The following is a 19034-nucleotide window of genomic DNA, read 5'->3' on the forward strand; positions in this document are numbered from 1 at the left end:
GAGATGGCCCTGCTGATCCTACACAAACACAGGAGCGCACAGCCAAACCCTCGCTGGCTGCAGCAGAGGGGGCGACCTCTGAAACAGCCTCGCTCAGGTGTTGACGTGCAGACAGGAAGCACTCGGTGCGCCGCTTTATTGCACGGTTCACATTAACAGTGTGAGGTTCTGCTGTCGGCATGAACATGGCTCCATGTGAAACTTTCACCTGCGAGGACGTGCTTTCATCACAGCGAGCTCTCATTTTCAGTCTGACCTGGTTTTTATAAACATGTAATAGACATGTTATACCTGACAGCAGGCTGAGCTAACTGATTCACTCTGAAGGTTCGACCTTTACTCTGAAAATCCAGCGTTACACACAAATCTGGCTTCAGCCAGTCTGACCTGACACGTTACAAACAACGCTTGTAACGTATCATGTGTCTGTGTTTACAAATCGGACGTAATAAGCAAGGGGCGGAGCTGGCTGTGAAACCTCACTGGTGAGGCCTTGTGATTGACAGGTCTCTCATAAGAATGAAGACTTCAGATGTTTCTGCACTGCCTTCAGTTTCCAGAGCGTCCATGTTTCATCCTGCCAGTCTGTCGTTGGTGACGTCATTGTTTGAGCACGTCAGAGTTTGGGGGCAGTCCCCAGGTGACTGTGACGCACAGGAAGGAGGTGCTTGGATATCTGTGGGAGAACTATGATTGGTCAGCAGTAAGCATGAAAACATGAAGGCATCGGGACTGATGTAGTGCAGTGGTGCTAGCAGGACCCAACCACTCCAACGTCAAAACCTAACCCTGACCAATCAGATCATCGGACGGGACACAGGTGGAACAGGTGGCAGAGTGTGCTGTGTCAAAGGGGGTGTCCAAATTCATGGGCTGCATCCTCCTGAGGACGGGTTTGTAGGCCGATTACGTCACAGCGACGCGCCGAGGGCTGTCCGAATTCGTAGACTCCTCCGAATGCAGCCGACAAATGCGTCCTCCTTTTCCCCGAATTTGAAGGATGGGTCGGGTGTGTCCTTCGTGGCCTACCATATCCCAGAACTCATAGCGCGGCCCAGCCAAACTCTAGTTTCCGGCGATGGCGGCCGCTACTAAGTTTTAAAATTACTCTTATTAATCTTTCTGGGTCACAAAATAAACTTTTAACACATTTTCAGATGAGAAAGTAGTTGTGTAAACATCAAATATCTGCTCTGTTTATCAAGACACCACATATTTGCAAAAGTGCTTCGACGTTTTCAGAGACGTCTTCTACCCACCAGCTCGACAGCTAGCCGGGAGCTCGAGGGTCACTGGAGCCGCAGAGAACGGCACAACTCCCGGCACATCATGTTCAGATCACCGCGGACTTTCGCTTCTCAGGTTAAACGTGATATATGAGTCACTTAGACAACCTAAAAATGTTATTGTTGGGCTTTTCTCAGTGTTTTATTTGTTCGTGAGTAAATCAGTTTGGCTGAGATTAAAGTTATTAGATTAGATTAAACGTTATTAATCCATCGGGTGATTTTCACACAGCTGAATAAACGTCAAACAGAAAGCTGATTAAACAGAAGTGTGAGACGGTCGAGAATTTACCCCAGTGTCCTGTTATATTTTAGATATCGAGGAGCAGACGGCCGAGTTTATTAAACTCCACCGAGACAGCGGTGACACAGATCTGAAGGCTAGACCGTTCCATTTCACAACCGTTTACTTCCAGCCTACCCGACCTTCTGAGGACCCGGCCACGTAGACCGCGAAGGCCGGGTCCTCAGGAGGATGCAGCCCATGAATTTGGACACGACTAAAATCTTCAAACATCATTCACAACGCCTCACTGTGAGGTCATCGCTGCTTGGCCCGAACGAAACCTTGAGAATGTTCTAGAACATGTATGTTAGAACGTGTATATTACAAGATGGACGCCCGCTGCCAAGCTCAGGTGTGAGTGAGGACAGCGGGATTGTGATAAGTTGAGCGCGTTCATCAGAGGACGGCAGACAGGTGAAGAGTACCCGTGTTTCACCTGCTCACCTGAACTGAGAGTGACTTCATCATTGCTCTGCTGATTACACGTTTCAAATAAACTTTATTGGCTCACAGCCTGAAACGGTTCCTTTACAGCTCGCGCTTTATTTAAACATGGTCCAAAGACACACTCAGAGCCAAAGAATGTGCTGCTGTTTCAGGAAGTGGTGACTGTTTTTACACACACACGGAGGAAACCTCAGCCGAGGTGATAGTAGCTCCTTTTACGGTGGTGAGGCTCGTTGGCGACGGAGCATCAGGTTCAGACCGGCTGCTACTTCTCAGAAACAAACGTACACCGCGTTCCCACGCGCGCGCGCACACACACACACGGGACCTCCACCATAACAACAGTGATTTGAGTTTCCTGCCATGTTAATAAAGTTTATTGAATGGGGGACAGGAAGACAAACCGGAAACACTCCGGGATGATTTTATACGGGTGCAGAAGCGCGTGCCACCTTCACCTGAAGGCTCCCACAGTTCAGTGGACTCGTGAACGCGCATGGGCTAGCAGACAGCAGGGGGGGTAGCGTGTGCGCATGCTCCTCTGTGAGTGTCACACGGACTCGGGCCTTTGTTTGTTTTGCCTGCACACGCGCCGTTATGTAACGTCCGCGACGGCGGAGCGGCCCAATGCGCGCGGGGCCGGGGGGGCGGGACGGGAAGGCCCCGATTCGCGGGGCTCCGGTGCTCTCGTCCGGAGCTCTGGCACCGGAGCAGCAAGAGCGCGCCTGAGTGGATTAAGAGTAAACCGGAGCCTCGGCGCCGCGCTGTCGGGACCGGCTCTGTGTTTGGGTTCGCCCCGCTCCCCCGCCTCTTCGGGCACTTGGTACAGTCCGCAGCGCGTCAGCCATTGTTTACAAATGAACTGAGAGAGCAGCGAGGACACCGAGCACCCACACAGCACCGATCCGCACCAACACAACGAAGGACCAGACGGAGGACAGCCGCCATGCCGTGCCGGAAGCATGACTACCTGCTGCTGGAGCAGTCGGTGACCGTGGACTCAGCGGAGGTGGACGCACTGGTGACGCGGATCGGAGAGGCGCTGCAGCTGCACGGCTCCGCCCAAACGCCGGTGTCGGTGAGCCGTCTGCACGGCCTCGCCGGCGGCCCCGGGACCAAACCGGCGTCCGGCGGTGCAGGGGCTCCAGCGCAGGCGCGGACCGGCTGCTGCATGCGGCTCCGGAGCCGCCGCGGGCCGCGGGCCGGCGGCAGGCCGAGCCCGTACGGCGTGTCCGGCTCCGGAGACTCGGACTGGGACCGGATCCGCCCCTGGAACCGAAAGCGGCTCGGCGGGACGGAGGACGACCCGCACCGGCTGCTACAGGAGCTGCTGCTCTCCGGGAACCTGATCAAGGAGGCCGTGAGGCGGTTGCAGCTGTCCGCGGACTGCGGAGACTGAGCCCGGACACCGGGCACGGACTCACACCTGAGCCACTCACCGGAAACTCCGCTCGGACTTTTTCTAATTTCTCCGTTTGGTCGCGAGGCCGGCAGCTAGCTGAGCTATGCTAATGATGTTTATGTTTGACTGGGGGGGGGTGCTCACCTTGAGGCCAGGTAAAGGTGAGGTTGCTGCCAGGCACACATGTGGCTGCTCTCTGCTTCACGAGGAAATGAGCAGCTGGGTTTGTTTACAGTCTCATGGTGGGGTTTTACCTGCACAGGTAGGGGGCCGGGCTGCCCCTTGGGCCTGTGTGGGCTCAGGTGCTCTCACCTGTGGGAACTCCCAGCAGGACTTGTGTTGTTGTACTTTTTGTTGTGTGAAGAATGCCTCTGCTCCGTACCGGAGTACCTGCCGTTCCTGAGTATTCAGGCTTTTGTTGTCTTAATAAACTCACCTGGTTTTTTTTTCACACCTGTGCAGAGTGTCTTTGTCAGAGCACCGGCAGTGCTGTTACTGAATCACACCTGGACGAATACACTGATTGGACAGATCCATAAGACCGATCAGCTGATTAGCATAGGTAGCTTCAGACAGGTGTTACTGATGTGAAATCAGCTGATCTCACATCAGGAAATAACCTGGAAACACCTGCTGGTTTAACCTGCCACATTGTCCAGATGAGTCATTAGAGAGGTTTGATTCTAACTGCACAAGTCTGATGGTTTAAAGCTCAGTAATGAGCCTGCGTGCACGCACACACGCCCCCCCCCCCTCCTCTTCCTGTGGACGACGTGGTCTTAGAGGCCACACGCTCATTATCAGCCTTTAAATACCCACCCCACCCCCACCCCTGTGTCACAGCAGGGTGACTCCTGCAGAAAAACATGTTTACCTGTGGTGGGCTGTGGGTCCTGCGGGCTGTGGCGCCCCCTGTTGTACCTGCTCTGTTACTTCATGGAGTCCTCATAGGAGCAGGTCCAACAGACTCATGGAGAAGAAATTCAAGAAAGTTACTTTATTTATCACAAATTTTCTGTTTTACAGAGGCCAGGAGGAGCAATCCAACTTTAAATAATAAAAGTAGGATGTCAAACAAAGAAAAAATGGCCAATTAACTAGAATAAAAGATAAAATAAAGATCAATAATACACAGTAAAATGTTAAAGGCTGAAAAGAATAAATATTAGAAAAAAACCCAAAACATTACAATAAAATAAAAAATTTGATAAAGAATCTTTAAGTAAAAAAGCAGAGTGAGAAGTTAAATGATCCTCTGAGTAAACTGGGAATGAAAAAGTTGATTCTGGGCATGTGACATAGCGTGTTCATCATCTTCAGGTGAGTTCTTCAGTCTCAGCTGACTGCAGGTTTCCAACCTTATAAACAGGACATCTGCACAATGACTGAAACCAGCGGACTGACTAACAATGCTGTGTATGGTTTACATAAACAGGGTGCACCTCTAAGACCGATTGTCTGTATGATCAACTCGGTCACCTACAACATCTCCAAGTTTCTGGCTCAACCTCAACCCGCTGGTGGGCAGCTCTGAACACCACATCCAGAACATGTTGGATTGTGTTGAGAAGGTGAGAGACAGATGAACAGGCAGGTGAAACCATGATCTCGTACAATGTTACATCTCTCTTCACTTGCATGATGACCCCAACCGCAGCAACAGGACCGCTCTCAGCATCGACCTAGTGTGTTTGAACTGTGTCTCATTCCACCTGTTTCATATAAGGGTCAGTTCTACAGGCAGAAACATGGGTGTGCCGTGGGCTCCCCAGTTTCACCCATCGTGGCCAATTTGTACACGGAAGAAGTGGAAAAGTGGGCTTTGCTGTCCTACCCTGGAACAGCACCAAGCCATTGGTTCAGACATGTGGATGACACCTGGGTGAAAATCAAATCTCAGGACGTTCCACAATTCACAGATCACATTACAGTAACTCTGTGGTCATCATGGTGATGATGGCCGCACAGCTCTCCTCCCAGAACACATGCCTGTGGAGAGTGCAGGAGGCGTCCTGCTCGATGCTCTGACCCTCTGGCTGTGACTCCCACCGTACCAAACCCGTGGACTCTGATCGTGCAGACATGCAGGATGTTTATGTGGTGAGTGTGGACATGAGTCCGAGGGCATGAGGAGCTGACGGGCTGTGGGACCGGTGGTCCGGAGGCTTTGCAGTGGTACACAGCTGTCTCCACGTGAAGTTTGCCAGCAGCTGATGAAGCACAAAAATGATGATAATGGTTCATCAGACGAAGACTTCATCACCTGAGGTCAGAGTTTTTATTCTAATGGAGTTCAGACTGAATCCAACCAATGAAATGTAATGTAGAGGCTCTGCAGTGCAATGACTGCATGCACGCACCAGAGGGCAGCACGACACCACGAAGCTTCTGTCCTAACGCCTCTGAACACCTGATCTGCTACAGGTGAGCAGGCACAGGTCACATGATTAAACTGTGCTAAAGGTCACTGCAGGGTCAGAAGTAGAGCTGAGGCGGATGGTGGTGAGTCATCAGCTGACTGACATCAAGAATCAAGTCATGAACACACGAGATAGAATATCAAGATGTATTTTAGAATGGAAACAGTTAAATGATGAGAAAGTAGAGCCGGGCCGGAGCACACACTGCTGTAGTCACTGACTGTGAAGGAGTGCTGAACCAACGCTGTGCCCTGCTGCCGCCAGCACACTGAAGGAACAGGTTCCTCTCTGTTGGAGAGTGGACAGAGAAAAGAGGGCTTGTTCTTCGCTTACTTTGTAAACTCGTGGTCGGCATGACCGATCCTCTGCCTCAGGTTTGATCGAGCGTCCATCATTAAAAACAGATCAGTTATGTTGAAAATTATTGACTGACTCATTCTTAGCAGTGGGTCGTCCAACCAGCTGATTTAGGTTTGCAAAGGTGAACATGGCTGGAAGCAGCATTAATGCCAGGCACTGAAAGCATGTCGCTACGACTGGAGGCTGAACCCTCACTTTTATTGGTTGTTGATTTTCTTCTTCTGTTTCGTGGTGTCAAAGCAGCCGGTGCTCGTCAGGATGCAGCGAATGATGAAACGAAGTTCTGCCTGTGAGCGCCGGCGCGTATCGCAGCAGATATTTTAGGACTGAAGCAGAGAGAGCTCCGCAGGGATAAGCAGCACTAATTTCACTTTGATGTGCGGCGTGAGTCACTCAGAGTTTGGCTGCCGGCTGGGCTCGTGTTTACTTTAATGTTTGGGACACGAAACACTGTTTACTCTGTGACGAGAGACATGACCCCTGAACAGACAGGATGTAAGCAGACAGACCTTCAGAGTAAAAGCTGCACCTGTTCAAGCCTGCTGGCTTTAAAGAGTTAAAAGAATCAGCAGCATGTTTGAAATAATGAAAACAGAGTCCGCAAGACGTCAGTACACTATATTAATGTATGTACTTGTATGCACAAGTACACTAGCAGGGAACTCTAACAATGTAAGCATGAAGCAGACAATGCAAATATCATGCAAAGGATGCTGGGAGCTTGAAACGGTGCTTTGTGCCTCTGATGTGGCGTCAGCGTCTCTGACACATGCTGATCCTCCGAAAAATATCAAAGTACAGAAAATTAGACCTTTCAGCAGCTTGAATCTGCCAGCGTCTTACCCAAACACCCTTCATCTCAGGCAGAGGCTGAGAATCAAACTGCCAACCCTGCTGCCTGGGCCCTTTAATGTTCAGTGGAAATCAAGGACATTTAACAACTTTCCAGGACGAAGGTTTTGAGCTGCTCTGCTGAGGAGAAGCTGTGATGAAGGAAGGAGAGGAGTCAGTTTCCTCTCTGAGACGAGCGCCATCAAATATTTACAGCTTTCTTCTTCTGCGCCTCGCTAAGCCTCCGTCAGCGTCCGATGAAGCTCTGACGATGCTCCGCCACTCTGACCCGATCGCAGTGAGGATGATTCAGAGCACAGAACAGCTTCGGCTCTGACCTCAGACCTAGCCCACCCCTCACGTTTAAATATAAAACGTGCTGTGTCTCAACCACAGCCTGTATATCAAAGATGGGGGGGGCACCTTGCCATCACTCGACGGCTCGGCTCTGACACGTCGGCATCTTTGTGGGCGCTGCTGCACAAACAGAAGCTCTGTGCTGGACTTTAATTGCATCGCTGTCAGCAGAGAAGCGATTGGTTCCACTTCGATGGCGTCTGCGTGTCGGCCAAGAGGCGGAGCTCCAGATGATGCTGAGGACATCCAGCATGACCCTCTGCCTTTACCTGCTGCTTCAGGTGTGGCACAGTGCCGATTGGACACTCACAGTGAAGCCGGCAGCTGCTGACAGGCGGCGTTTACTAGAGATGACAGGAAGTGATGTAAGCAGCAGCATCAGAGGGATGTTCAGTTCACAGCTTGCAGGAGCTCCTCACTGCCTCTAGTGTTTTTCGCTCTGTGGATTTGTGTCCAGGTATAAATCTTTGAGTCCTTCAGTGTCCTGCACTAGGAGGGCGGAGCCGGGGGCGGAGCATGGTGCCTCCTGCTTGCCGTGCAGCGTCCAGGACCAGTTCAGGTATCCTGTGTCGCGTCGACCCGTGAGCGCGTGCAGACCAGCGTCTGTCGGGCTGACGGTGAACAGATTCCATTGCTGTTGGCTCTCCATCAGCTCCAGCTGCAAGGCGGAGGCGGAGCTCGCTGCTCCCCGCGCTCACTCTGTGATGATGCACTCCAGGATGTTTATTCCTGCCACAGGCTGACATTAAACACCGCAGGACTTCCTGCTGCAGCGGCTCAGATGCTGGCGTCTGTCATCAGAGTTCCAGAGTGTCGTCAGGACGCAGAAACAAAGAGCTGATGTTCTCAGAGCGCGTGGTCACGGCCACCTCCTGAAAGCGCCACGCGGACAGGAAACAGAATGTTTCCGTCCAGTCTGAGACACTTCTGCTTCAGCTGTCTCACAGCTCCACGGAACGCTTTACACCTTTCACAGAACGGGGCTAATAAGGCATCCCACTCTGGGAATTCTGGGAACACTGGGAATTCTGGGAGTGACATTCCCTGATAGCAGATCTGCTTTCAGCCCTGAAATATTAACGCTGTTCCATCCTTTAGTTTAAGAATTACTGTTTTTCTTCCCAAAGTGCTCATCAGAGCGTCAAACAGCAGGATGACCCACAAAGTGACGAGCCCTCGTCCTCGTCTCCATCCTCTGCTTGTCTCACCGGTGAAGCCTCCTACCTCAGAGAGGGTTGCTGCTCGCCTCTCTGAACAAGCCAATCACGACTCTCTCTCTGTGTGTGACCTTCCTGACCTCGTTCTGCCTCCAAGTTTTTGTTTCTGTTTGCTGCTTCAGGACACCTCTGGCCCGACCTCCGTCATCAGGCTGACAGCTTGAATCACCACCAGCATGTCCTTATTTATCTATACAGCGCCAAATCACAACAACAGTCGCCTCAGCGCGCTTGATATAGTAAGGTTGACCCTACAATAATACATACAGAGAAAAACCCAACAATCACATGACCCCCTATGAGCAGCACTTTGGCGACAGTGGGAAGGAAAAACTCCCTTTTAACAGGAAGAAACCTCCAGCAGAACCAGGCTCAGGGAGGGGCGGGGCCATCTGCTGTGATTGGTTGGGGTGAGAGAAGGAAGACAGGATAAAGACATGCTGTGGAAGAGAGACAGAGGTTAATAACAGATATGATTCAATGCAGAGAGGTCTGTGAACACATAGTGAGTGAAGAAGAAACACCCAGAGCATCATGGGAATCCCCCAGCAGTCTATCCAGTCTTTGGCCCTTCTCACGTTCTCGGCGAGACCGGACTTGCCGAGAACGCGAGCACGGACTCGTGATTTGTACAATTGGAACGCCAGTGTACTTGATGATGTCACAGGTCCGGAGTTTTTACTGCCGTCCCCTCTTAATTTAACTGTGAGTAATATGTTATGAAGCTTCACTTTAATCACAGCCAAACCGGTTTACTCAGGAACAAATTAAACTCTGAAATAAACAAACATTAACATTTAGAAGTGATCTAAGTGACTTATATATCATGTTTAACCTCAGTAGTGAAATCTCTATTAATAAAAATGGTTTACATGTACATACGTGTACATACCTTAATAAAAACAAGCAGGTGAGATGTTAGAACGCTTTTGTTTTTATTTTAGTGGACACTCAATACAATAGACAGCTGCTGGGGTTTGTTTAACCTGAGTAGCGAAAAGACCGTGGTGGGGGGGGGTGGTTGAAAACGATGTGCCGGGAGTCCGCCGTTCTCGCCGGCTCTAATGATCCTCAACCTCGCCGTCTGCTATGGAGCTGGTGGGTTACAGACGTCTCCGAAAAGTCGGAGCGCTTTTGGAAATATATGATATCTTGATAAATCGAGCAGATATTTGAAGTTTACACAGCTACATTCTCGCTTGAAAATAACTTCAAAGTTTATTTTGTGACCCAGAAAGAGTAATATTTAAAAGCCCTGCTCGTCCGCCATTGCCGCGTTTGAGTTTTGGACGAAATGCATTCTGGGATATTTAGTTGTACCAAGTCCACACAAGTCACCACCGATGCATGATCGATAAAACGGGTGGAGCGAGAACACATCCGGGACTTTTTCGCATTCTCAGCTTGATGCGTACTTCGAATTGGAACAGTACTTGGTCTCCGACTGATGACGTATCACGAGTACACGAGAACGCAAGTACGCACAAGTACGCATATTGAGACAGGGTCTCTAAGTCTGACATCATTAGCTGGGCCTGGGCCCAAACTCTGCTTCAGGTAAAGTAAAGAAAAGTGTGTAAAGTGTGCGTGTTAGTCCCCATAGGGAAATAGTTCCTCTGCATTTAACCCATTCACCCAGTGAAGCAGTGGGCAGCCACCAGTGCAGCGCCCGGGGAGCAGTGTGTAGGGACGGTACCTTGCTCAGGGGTACCTCAGGGTAGCCGTTCAGTGGAGTCGGACCCCCGACCTTCCGATCATGGGGCCACCACTCTACCTACTGAGCTATCCCTGCCCTATCCCAAAGTCAAACAAACACTGCAGCATCACTGAGAGTTAAAAACTGTCTAAAGTCTTTCATCTTTAATAAAATGATCAGCGTTGCTGCTTTACCAGGTGTAACAATTAAGTTTAACATCCATGAAAACAGGATTTATTACATTTAACAGAGTTAGAAGTTAGCAGGAAGTTAGCTCGCTAGCTTCCACATAAACATGATGTAGCATGTTCTGACTGAGAGATTTCTGAAGCATTCAAACGTACAGCTCTGCTGTCACTTCCAACATAAATGAAGACAGAAAACTAAACAGCAGTGACGTTTGTAGGGTTACTGAAGTTGGACTAGCTGCTATATAATGATATACGAATGCTAGCGACACAGCTATGTTAGCATTACAAACACAGTGAAGCTGGAGGATGAACGCTAACTTTTTCCCACTCGATAAAACTTAACGTGAGGGTTCCTGATGGTTCGGGACAAATGCAATCGCATAGCAGGATGCTGTAAACGGACCAAACTTCAGTCAGGACAACAGCTGAGATTATTCATCCACAATACGAGGTTAGTCATTCATATACTGCTGCTGGGCTGGAGTTACATCGTGAGGTTTAAACACTGAGCTTTAAACCTGTGTTTATATATATATATATATATATATATATATATATATATATATATATATACTTTTCTTCTGACGATGCTGTCTGTGTTGAGCGCTCAGTGGATCTGCGCTCGACAGTGCAGCCTAGGCTGTACTGTCGCATGCTTTTTTAATTTGTCATTTATTAAAATTATAAATATATATTTTAACTCAAAAGTACAGTTTTTAAATTCAATGTTGCTGAAACAACAAAATAATAAAAATAAATAAATCTATCTGATGGAGAAATCACTCATCTTTGGAAAAGAGAGTTTATTACAGAGAAATGGTTCTTTCCAAAATAAAAGCTCTACTATACGCTTCTTCTGGGCTATATTCTCAGCAGCATGTTAAACATATCAGGTCCCCATAAGGAGAATCCTGTGCTAACGGCTGTCTAAATGACTCGGCTAAAGTTAGTAGCATGCTTGTTGTTTTCAAATTCAAATTTTATTTGTCACGTACACAGTCATACACAGTACAATATGTAGTGAAATGCTTGGACAACTGCTCGTGACCTAAAGAGAACAAAAAAGGAAAAGGCTATGAATAAGATAGGAAATAAATATGAAAAATTAAAAAGGGTAAATTTAACTAGGAAGGAATAAAATATAAATTAAGGTTAAAAATGAAATAACTGTACAACACAAATTAGAATGAAGGGTAAATTTAACTGGGAAGAATAAGATAAAGATAAATATATAAATTAAAGTTGAAAATAAAATAACTGTACAACAAAATACACAATACACAATATAGAACTATATAAGAATGTATGAAGAAATCTAAATATAAATAAATATATACACAATAACAGCAGCTGTACAAGTATTAACCGGAAATGAAGAATATAGTGACCAGTGTTGTGCAAAACCAATGTCCAGAAAGTCCAGTGTGTGTGTAAGAACTGTATGTGTGGGTCAGTACTGTGTGGTGGTGTGATTGAGAGACCGTATCGCCTGCGGGAAGAAGCTCCTCCTCAGTCTCTCTGTGTTGGTCTTCAGGGAGCGGAATCGCTTTCCTGACCTCAACAGAGAGAACAGTCTGTTGTTGGGATGGCTGAGGTCCTTCACCATCTTCCTGGCCTTGGTCCAGCACCGCCTGCTGTAGATTGAGTGCAGGTCAGGGAGCTCGGAGCGGATGGTGCGCTCAGCTGACCGCACAACCCTCTGTAGAGCTCGTCTGTCCTGCATGGTGCTGTTCCCGAACCAGGTTAAGATGTTTCCCGTCAGGATGCTCTCTATGGTGCACGAGTAAAAGTTCCTGAGCACCTTGGAGGGCAGTTGGAAGTCTCTCAAGCGTCTGAGGTGGTAGAGACGCTGTCGGGCCTTTTTCACCACGGTGTTGATGTGACAGGACCATGACAGGTCCTGCGTGATGTGAACTCCGAGGTATTTGAAGCTGTCCACTCTCTCCACTGGGCACTCGTTGATGACGGGGGTCTGGTAGTTCCTCTCCTGCTTAGTGCTGAAGTCCACTATCAGCTCCTTTGTCTTACTGACGTTTAGAAGGAGGTTGTTCCTCTGGCACCAGTTCTCCAGATTCCTAATCTCCTTCAGGTAGGCCGTCTCGTTGTTATCAGAGATCAGGCCCACCACGACGGTGTCGTCAGCAAACTTGATGATGGTGGTGGAGCTGGTAGTGGCCACACAGTCATATGTGTACAAAGAGTACAGCAGGGGGCTCAGAACACACCCCTGGGGGGCTCCAGTGCTGAGAGTGGTGGAGGCTGAGACATGTCCGCCCATCCTTACTGCCTGTGGTCTGCCAGTTAGGAAGTTGGAGATCCACTGACACATAGATGAGCTGAGTCCCAGATGCTCCAGCTTGGTGGTGAGTGTGGAGGGAATTATGGTATTAAATGCAGAGCTGTAGTCTATGAAGAGCATTTTAACATAATTCCCCCTTCTAGTGTCCAAGTGAGTGAGTGATGTGTGGAGGAGATGAGAGATGGCATCGTCTGTGGAACGATTTGGACGGTAAGCGAACTGTAGTGGGTCCAGTGTGTCTGGTAGTGAAGAAATGATGAAGTCTCTGACCAGGCGTTCAAAGCACTTCATCACTACTGAGGTGAGGGCTACAGGGCGATAGTCATTGAGAGAAGCAGGGTGGGGTTTCTTCGGGACAGGAACAATGATGGACTCTTTGAAGCATGTGGGGATCACCGACTGAGATAAAGAGATGTTGAATATCTCAGTGAACACAGGAGCTAGCTGGTATGCGCAGTTTTTGTCTTTGCACGAGGATGATGTCGGCGTAAATGTGCAGTCATATTCGTTGTGTTCCCACTAGTGCTTTCAGGTTAATCTCGTTGAAATGACGTTAACGCCACAACACGGCAAATCTCCGTTAACGAGTTACCGCCGATCGCCCCGTGCGTGGGGCTGGACGGCCAACACGTTAACGAGCTAACTGCGCTAACACACTAGTTCCCACCCATGTAATTGAGCATTGCATGGCACATCCAACATACTGTTTTACTTTAGTCCATGACGCGCTTACCTTCAGGGTCATACGTCACATGAAAACCAAAATAGTTCCAAACGCCAGATCTGAATGAGGGTGGGGGAGGTTCAATTTGCCATGTTGCAAGGAGAGCTTAACTTCTGTCTGCTAGCTTGCCCTGCGCTCAGTGAATCTGCGTTCGACTACTCCGCCTAGGCTGCACTGTCGAGCGCAGATCCACTGAGCGCTCAACACAGACAGCATCGTCAGAAGGAAAGTTGATAAAATAAATTAAAAATGTTGTATTGTTCGATACATATGCGTACCGAACCGAAAGCACTGTATCGAACGGTTCAATATCCATACGAGTATCGTTGCACCATATATATATATATATATATATATATATATATATATATATATATATATATATATATATATATATACGCACACACAGGTATATTGAACTGATAAACATACAGACAAAGGTCAATTTCAGTCCTTGCTGCCGCCATGTTGGATTTGGTTCAGGAAGTGACCATAAGGTGGAAGGGTGTTATCAGAGGACAGCGAGTCAGTGATGGTTTTCATTTTATGTCGGTGAGAATAAAAAATATGCCTCAGTAAAGTTCAGATACGAGCGAATGCTTCCTTTGCTGTTCGATAAACACCTCTGACAGGATGTGACATCATCCTGATACACACACACACTTTAAAACTTTATTGTAAGGTCGACCCTACAATAATACATACAGAGAAAACCCAACAATCATATGACCCCTATGAGCAGCACTTTGACGACAGTGGGAAGGATGTCCGTGTGAGGCCTGTTCACTCGTTGCTCCGGGGCTAATTCGGGGGGCAGAGAGAGAGCAGACAGATGAGGAGGGTCCGACCAACAGCCCGGATCACCCTTCAGGACACACCTGAATCCAGCTCACACCACCTGAAACACCGCAGAGTGGTCCCACATCCTCGGTGGGACCAACACAAACCCATTACTGAGCGAAGGAACAGAACTACAGCAGGTCAGATACAGAAGAAGCTTCCAGCAGTCACAGCGTGTACATGTGAACGTGCTGATGGTGAGGCGGAACAAACACAGGTCCAAGAAACATGACATCAGCGTCTGCTGCGTCGCTCCAGCCTGCTCTGGGTCAGCTCAGGTGTTTCCTCACCTGCAGAGGGTCAGGACGTACTCCTGAAGACTCCAGGATGTTGCCTGCATGGTGTTTTTCTCTGATGACTCTGTGGTGGCCTGCATTAGTGAGGGTGATGAGTCAGAGTACCGGGCTGTGGTCGACTCCTTTGTCACGCGGTGCGAGCAGAATGATCTGCAGCTCAACGTGGCAAAGACCAAGGAATTGACTGTGGATTTTTGGAAGACCAGGAAAACCTGTGACCCCTGTTTCAATCCATGGGGTCAACATGGACGTTGTGGAGGACTATAAGTACCTCAGAGTACATACAGACTATAAACTGGACTGGGTTAGAAACACCACTGCGCTTTACAGGAAGGGCCAGAGTCGTCTCTGAGGTCCTTCAACGTCTGTCGGACAATGCTCAGGATTTTCTGTGAGTCTGTTGTGGTCAGTGCGATCCTCTGTGCTGTTGCATGCTGGGACAGCAGGTTGAGGGTCACAGATGCCAACAGACTCAATAAACTGATCACAAGCCTGTAGGGATGGAGCTGGACCCTATTCGGGTGGTGTCTGAGAGGCAGATGTTGTCCAAGATAAGGACGATGCTGGATAACACCTCCCACCCACTTCATGGCATGCTGGGCAGTCACAGGAGCACGCTCAGTGAGAGACTGAGATTACCCATAATGCACCACTGAACGACACAGGCAGTGATTCCTGCCTGTGGCTCCCTGTATAACTCCTCCATGTAACACACTGTAAACGCTGTTTGCACGCACTCTGTTCTACTCAGTAATGTTGCCGTCAGTCTCTGATATTTATTACTGAGTGATTCGTATATATTGTGCTATTAAATCTGTAAATCTGTAACATACTGTACTGTTAAATAGTTTAGTCTGCTTCCGTTACTGTGCTGGAGCAACTGTAACCCACATCCTTTCCTTAGGGATTAATAAGTATGCTGATTCTGATTCTGTTCGGCTCTTTGAAGGGAAGCTTGTCCGTCACCATCTACGTCCTGGAGTCTGTGCATTTAATTAGCCTGCACCTGAGCAGAGGAAGAGCAAACACAGCATCAGATTCACCCTCAGCTCTCAGCTTCTGGAGTTTGGTTGTGGTTTTTAGGCGAATACACTTCATGTTCCTGTAAATGGGCCTCCGTGTCCTCACTGCAAGACTGTCTGTGCTTCATTACAGTGGGACATAAAACAGCTCAAAGGTCGACCGCTGTGACACTCCGATCATCAGGAGAGCCGAAGAAACACTCGGAGCGCCTCTGACAACAGAGCCTGCGACTTCCTGAAAGTGTTTCCAGATGCGAGGACCTTCATCCTGTTGGCTGAAATGATTTAACTGCTCCTGTTTTTCATCCAGCGGCCTCAGTGTTTGGAGTGCAGCTGCACAGCGTCAGCGTTCCTCTGGCTCCGAGGTTCAGCAGCTTTGCTGTGCTTCGCTTCAGGCTCCTCCCCCAACCGTCAGCAGGAGAGTTTCTGAAGAACAGCCATGATCTGAAGCTGAACTCAGAGACAACACTGAGGTTTTATCCATGCTCATGATTTTAATCACACCAGATTAAACCGACTCCGACACGTTATTCACACGTTTTGTGTGAGAAGGCGAGCTGAATGCATGAAGGAACAAAAATGAGCCTTTCGGTAACCAATAACAATACCATCATCATCACCACCATCATCAGCGTGGATTGTTTTAAGATTAGGCTTCAAACTTTAGCATATAGTTAGGGCTGGACCAGGTGACCCTGAATCCTCCCTTAATTATGCTGCAGTAGGTGTAGGCTGCCGGGGGATTCCCATGATGCACTGGGTGTTTCTTCTTCACTCACTATGTGTTCACAGACCTCTCTGCATTGAATCATATCTGTTATTAACCTCTGTCTCTCTTCCACAGCATGTCTTTGTCCTGTCTTCCTTCTCAGCAGATGGCCCGCCCCTCCCTGAGCCTGGTTAGCCTTGGACATTTCCAGGCAGAGTACCCGGGGTGCTGTGATGACACGGAGAAGGTGTTCAGGTGCTTCATGGAGTCAGATCACATCAGCAGAGATTCCTTTGTGAGCTGCAGGTCAGGTCTTGTCTGCTTTTAGCCTCATTACCACTCGTTCGTTTCCCACGTGACTTCAGCTACTGATGAACTTTTAAGTCACAGCGAGATCAGGGCAGGGTGGATATTTTCTTCTCTGAATTCTGAATTCTCAGACTTTCAGATGAACCCCAACGCTGTGACCTCTGCCCTCCTGGACCCCGTGTCTCTCTGCTCTCCCTTTGCAGTCTCTCCCGCTCTCTGTGGATGTCTGCGATCTTCCTCCTTAAATGCCTGAAATGCAAATGTGATGTTCCAGTTTCTGTGTCACTGCACTGCTGCTGGCATCAAACCGAGAATCCAGGTCAGCCATGAATGCAGCCAGCAGGAGGTCATGTGATCTGTACCTGTGCTGCAGAAACAACCCTCCGTCAGCATCAGCGTGTCCTCAACAACGCAGCAGCTTCACATGTCCTCTGAGACACCTGCACACAGACATGTTCACGTGTTCAGACTGTCATGTTTACCTTCCACGTGGCGAGCTTTCTGAACGCTCATGCTGCGGTGTTCTCGGCCTACGGCATGCATTCAACCAGTCACAGCAGGCTTCCTGCAGCTTCAGGCGAGTTGGAATGAAATTAGATCAAATTAGAGACACTGGGAGCGAAGCATGCATCTGTGGCACAGACTTGGGTCACACTGAGAGACTGTTTGGAGGTTTTTAGGTGGGAAAATAAAGTCAGGCAAGAAAAATGTAGAGACTTACCCTGATCTAACAGACAGTGAGGGCGGGCTGATGGCGGTGAAGGAGATGATGATGGTGGGTCACACTGACAGAGGATGCTGACCATCTGCAGAGATCAGAGAAATGAGAGCTGCTTTAAACACCCAGCGGTTGGATTCACGACTTCAGGCGTTACCGTGGTATTTGAGGCGACCTCTGTGACCTCAGCAGAGCGGTGGCCTGGAAACAGGAAGCAGCAGGATACCAGAAACACCGCGGGGGTCCTCCTGCTGCAGCCGCTGAGGCGTGCGTCCACTGTGAGATGATGCCACAGGAAGGTCAGAGCCATCACGGAGGTGCGTGAACATCTCACGTCTCACTCAGACCTTCACCGTGCTGACCTCACAGCCTCCACCAATCATCTCAGTTAATTTCTATTGTATTTATACAGCACCAGATCACAACAACAGTCACCTCAAGGTGCTTTAAATCGTAAGGTAAAGATCCTACAATAATAGAGGGAAACCCCGACAATCTGACAACCCTCTATGAGCAGCACCTTGGTGACAGTGGGAAGGAAAAACTTCCTTTTAACAGGAAGAAACCTCCAACAGAACCAGGCTCAGTCAATGAGTCCCACCTGTGAACAGGAAAGTTTTTATTCTTCAGCAGAAAACTGCTGAGAGCTCGTTAATTCAAACAAACAATAAATCTGTCCAATGAGAGCTGAGCTCACGTGTTCCTGGACGTCTCCTCATCTGCAGACCATCCCAGGAAACATTTCCATGATGAACAACTGTCAGCTGACACAACTCAGATCATGTGTCCAAATTAACAGCATCACCCGAGTGCTCCTGTTAGGCTTCCTGTCAACAATCATGAAACACGTTCTCAGCTGGAGGAAGCGCACGAGGAGAAAGTCCACCCTCACCTCTGACCTCCAGCAGACGATAGTCCAGACACGTTAAGTTTATCCTGAGTGTGAGACAGACACTATCTCTACTTTTAAGATTAGGCTCCCTGAGCCTGGTTCTGTTGGAGGTTTCTTCCTGTTAAAAGGGAGTTTTTCCTTCCTGCTGTTGCCAAAGTGCTGCTCATAGGGGGTCATGTGATTGTTGGGGTTTTCTCTTTGGGGTTTACCTTACAATACAAAGTGCCCCGAGGTGACTGTTGTGGGGATTTCAAATCAAATCAAATCACTTTTATTGTCACATCACATGTGCAGGTACATTGGTACAGCACATGTGAGTGAAATTCTTGTGTGCGAGCTTCACAAGCAACAGAGTTGTGCAAAATACAACAATGTAAACTAGAAAAATTTGCATTTCCTGCGAAAATGCTGTGTGGATGCCTTACGCTGAAGATTTCTGCTGAAAAAAGCTGAAAAGGTTGAAAGTCGAAAAAAAAGGGTGCCCTGAGCAGGATTCGAACCTGGCCCTTCTGGTCTCAAGGCAGCTACTGATCTCACTGCTCCAATGTCACTCTCACAAAGAAGAGGTGGAGAGACTGACAATTTTGCTGAAATGAGCAGAAGTTGCTGAGAATTGTGCTGATAAGAGGTGAAAAGGCTAAAAAGTTTACAGAAAAGAGGTGAATCAGCAGAACTTCTGCTGAAAAGAGTTCAATTAGCAGAATTTCTGCTGAAAAGAGGTTTTTGCTGAAA

At 48.6% G+C, this 19034-nt stretch overlaps 1 protein-coding gene across 1 annotated transcript; it reads left to right on the forward strand.

The window, feature by feature from the left end:
• The first annotated feature begins 2522 nt into the window (after nucleotides 1-2522).
• Nucleotides 2523-3880, forward strand: LOC143419530 (GSK-3-binding protein-like). Its single transcript, XM_076886627.1, has one exon. The coding sequence runs from the start codon at nucleotides 2966-2968 to the stop codon at nucleotides 3416-3418; it is 453 nt and encodes a 150-aa protein (XP_076742742.1). The 5' UTR covers nucleotides 2523-2965; the 3' UTR covers nucleotides 3419-3880.
• The last annotated feature ends 15154 nt before the right edge of the window (nucleotides 3881-19034 follow it).

This window comes from Maylandia zebra, linkage group LG1, assembly GCF_041146795.1.
Source record: "Maylandia zebra isolate NMK-2024a linkage group LG1, Mzebra_GT3a, whole genome shotgun sequence".
Classification (NCBI taxonomy): Eukaryota; Metazoa; Chordata; class Actinopteri; order Cichliformes; family Cichlidae; genus Maylandia; species Maylandia zebra.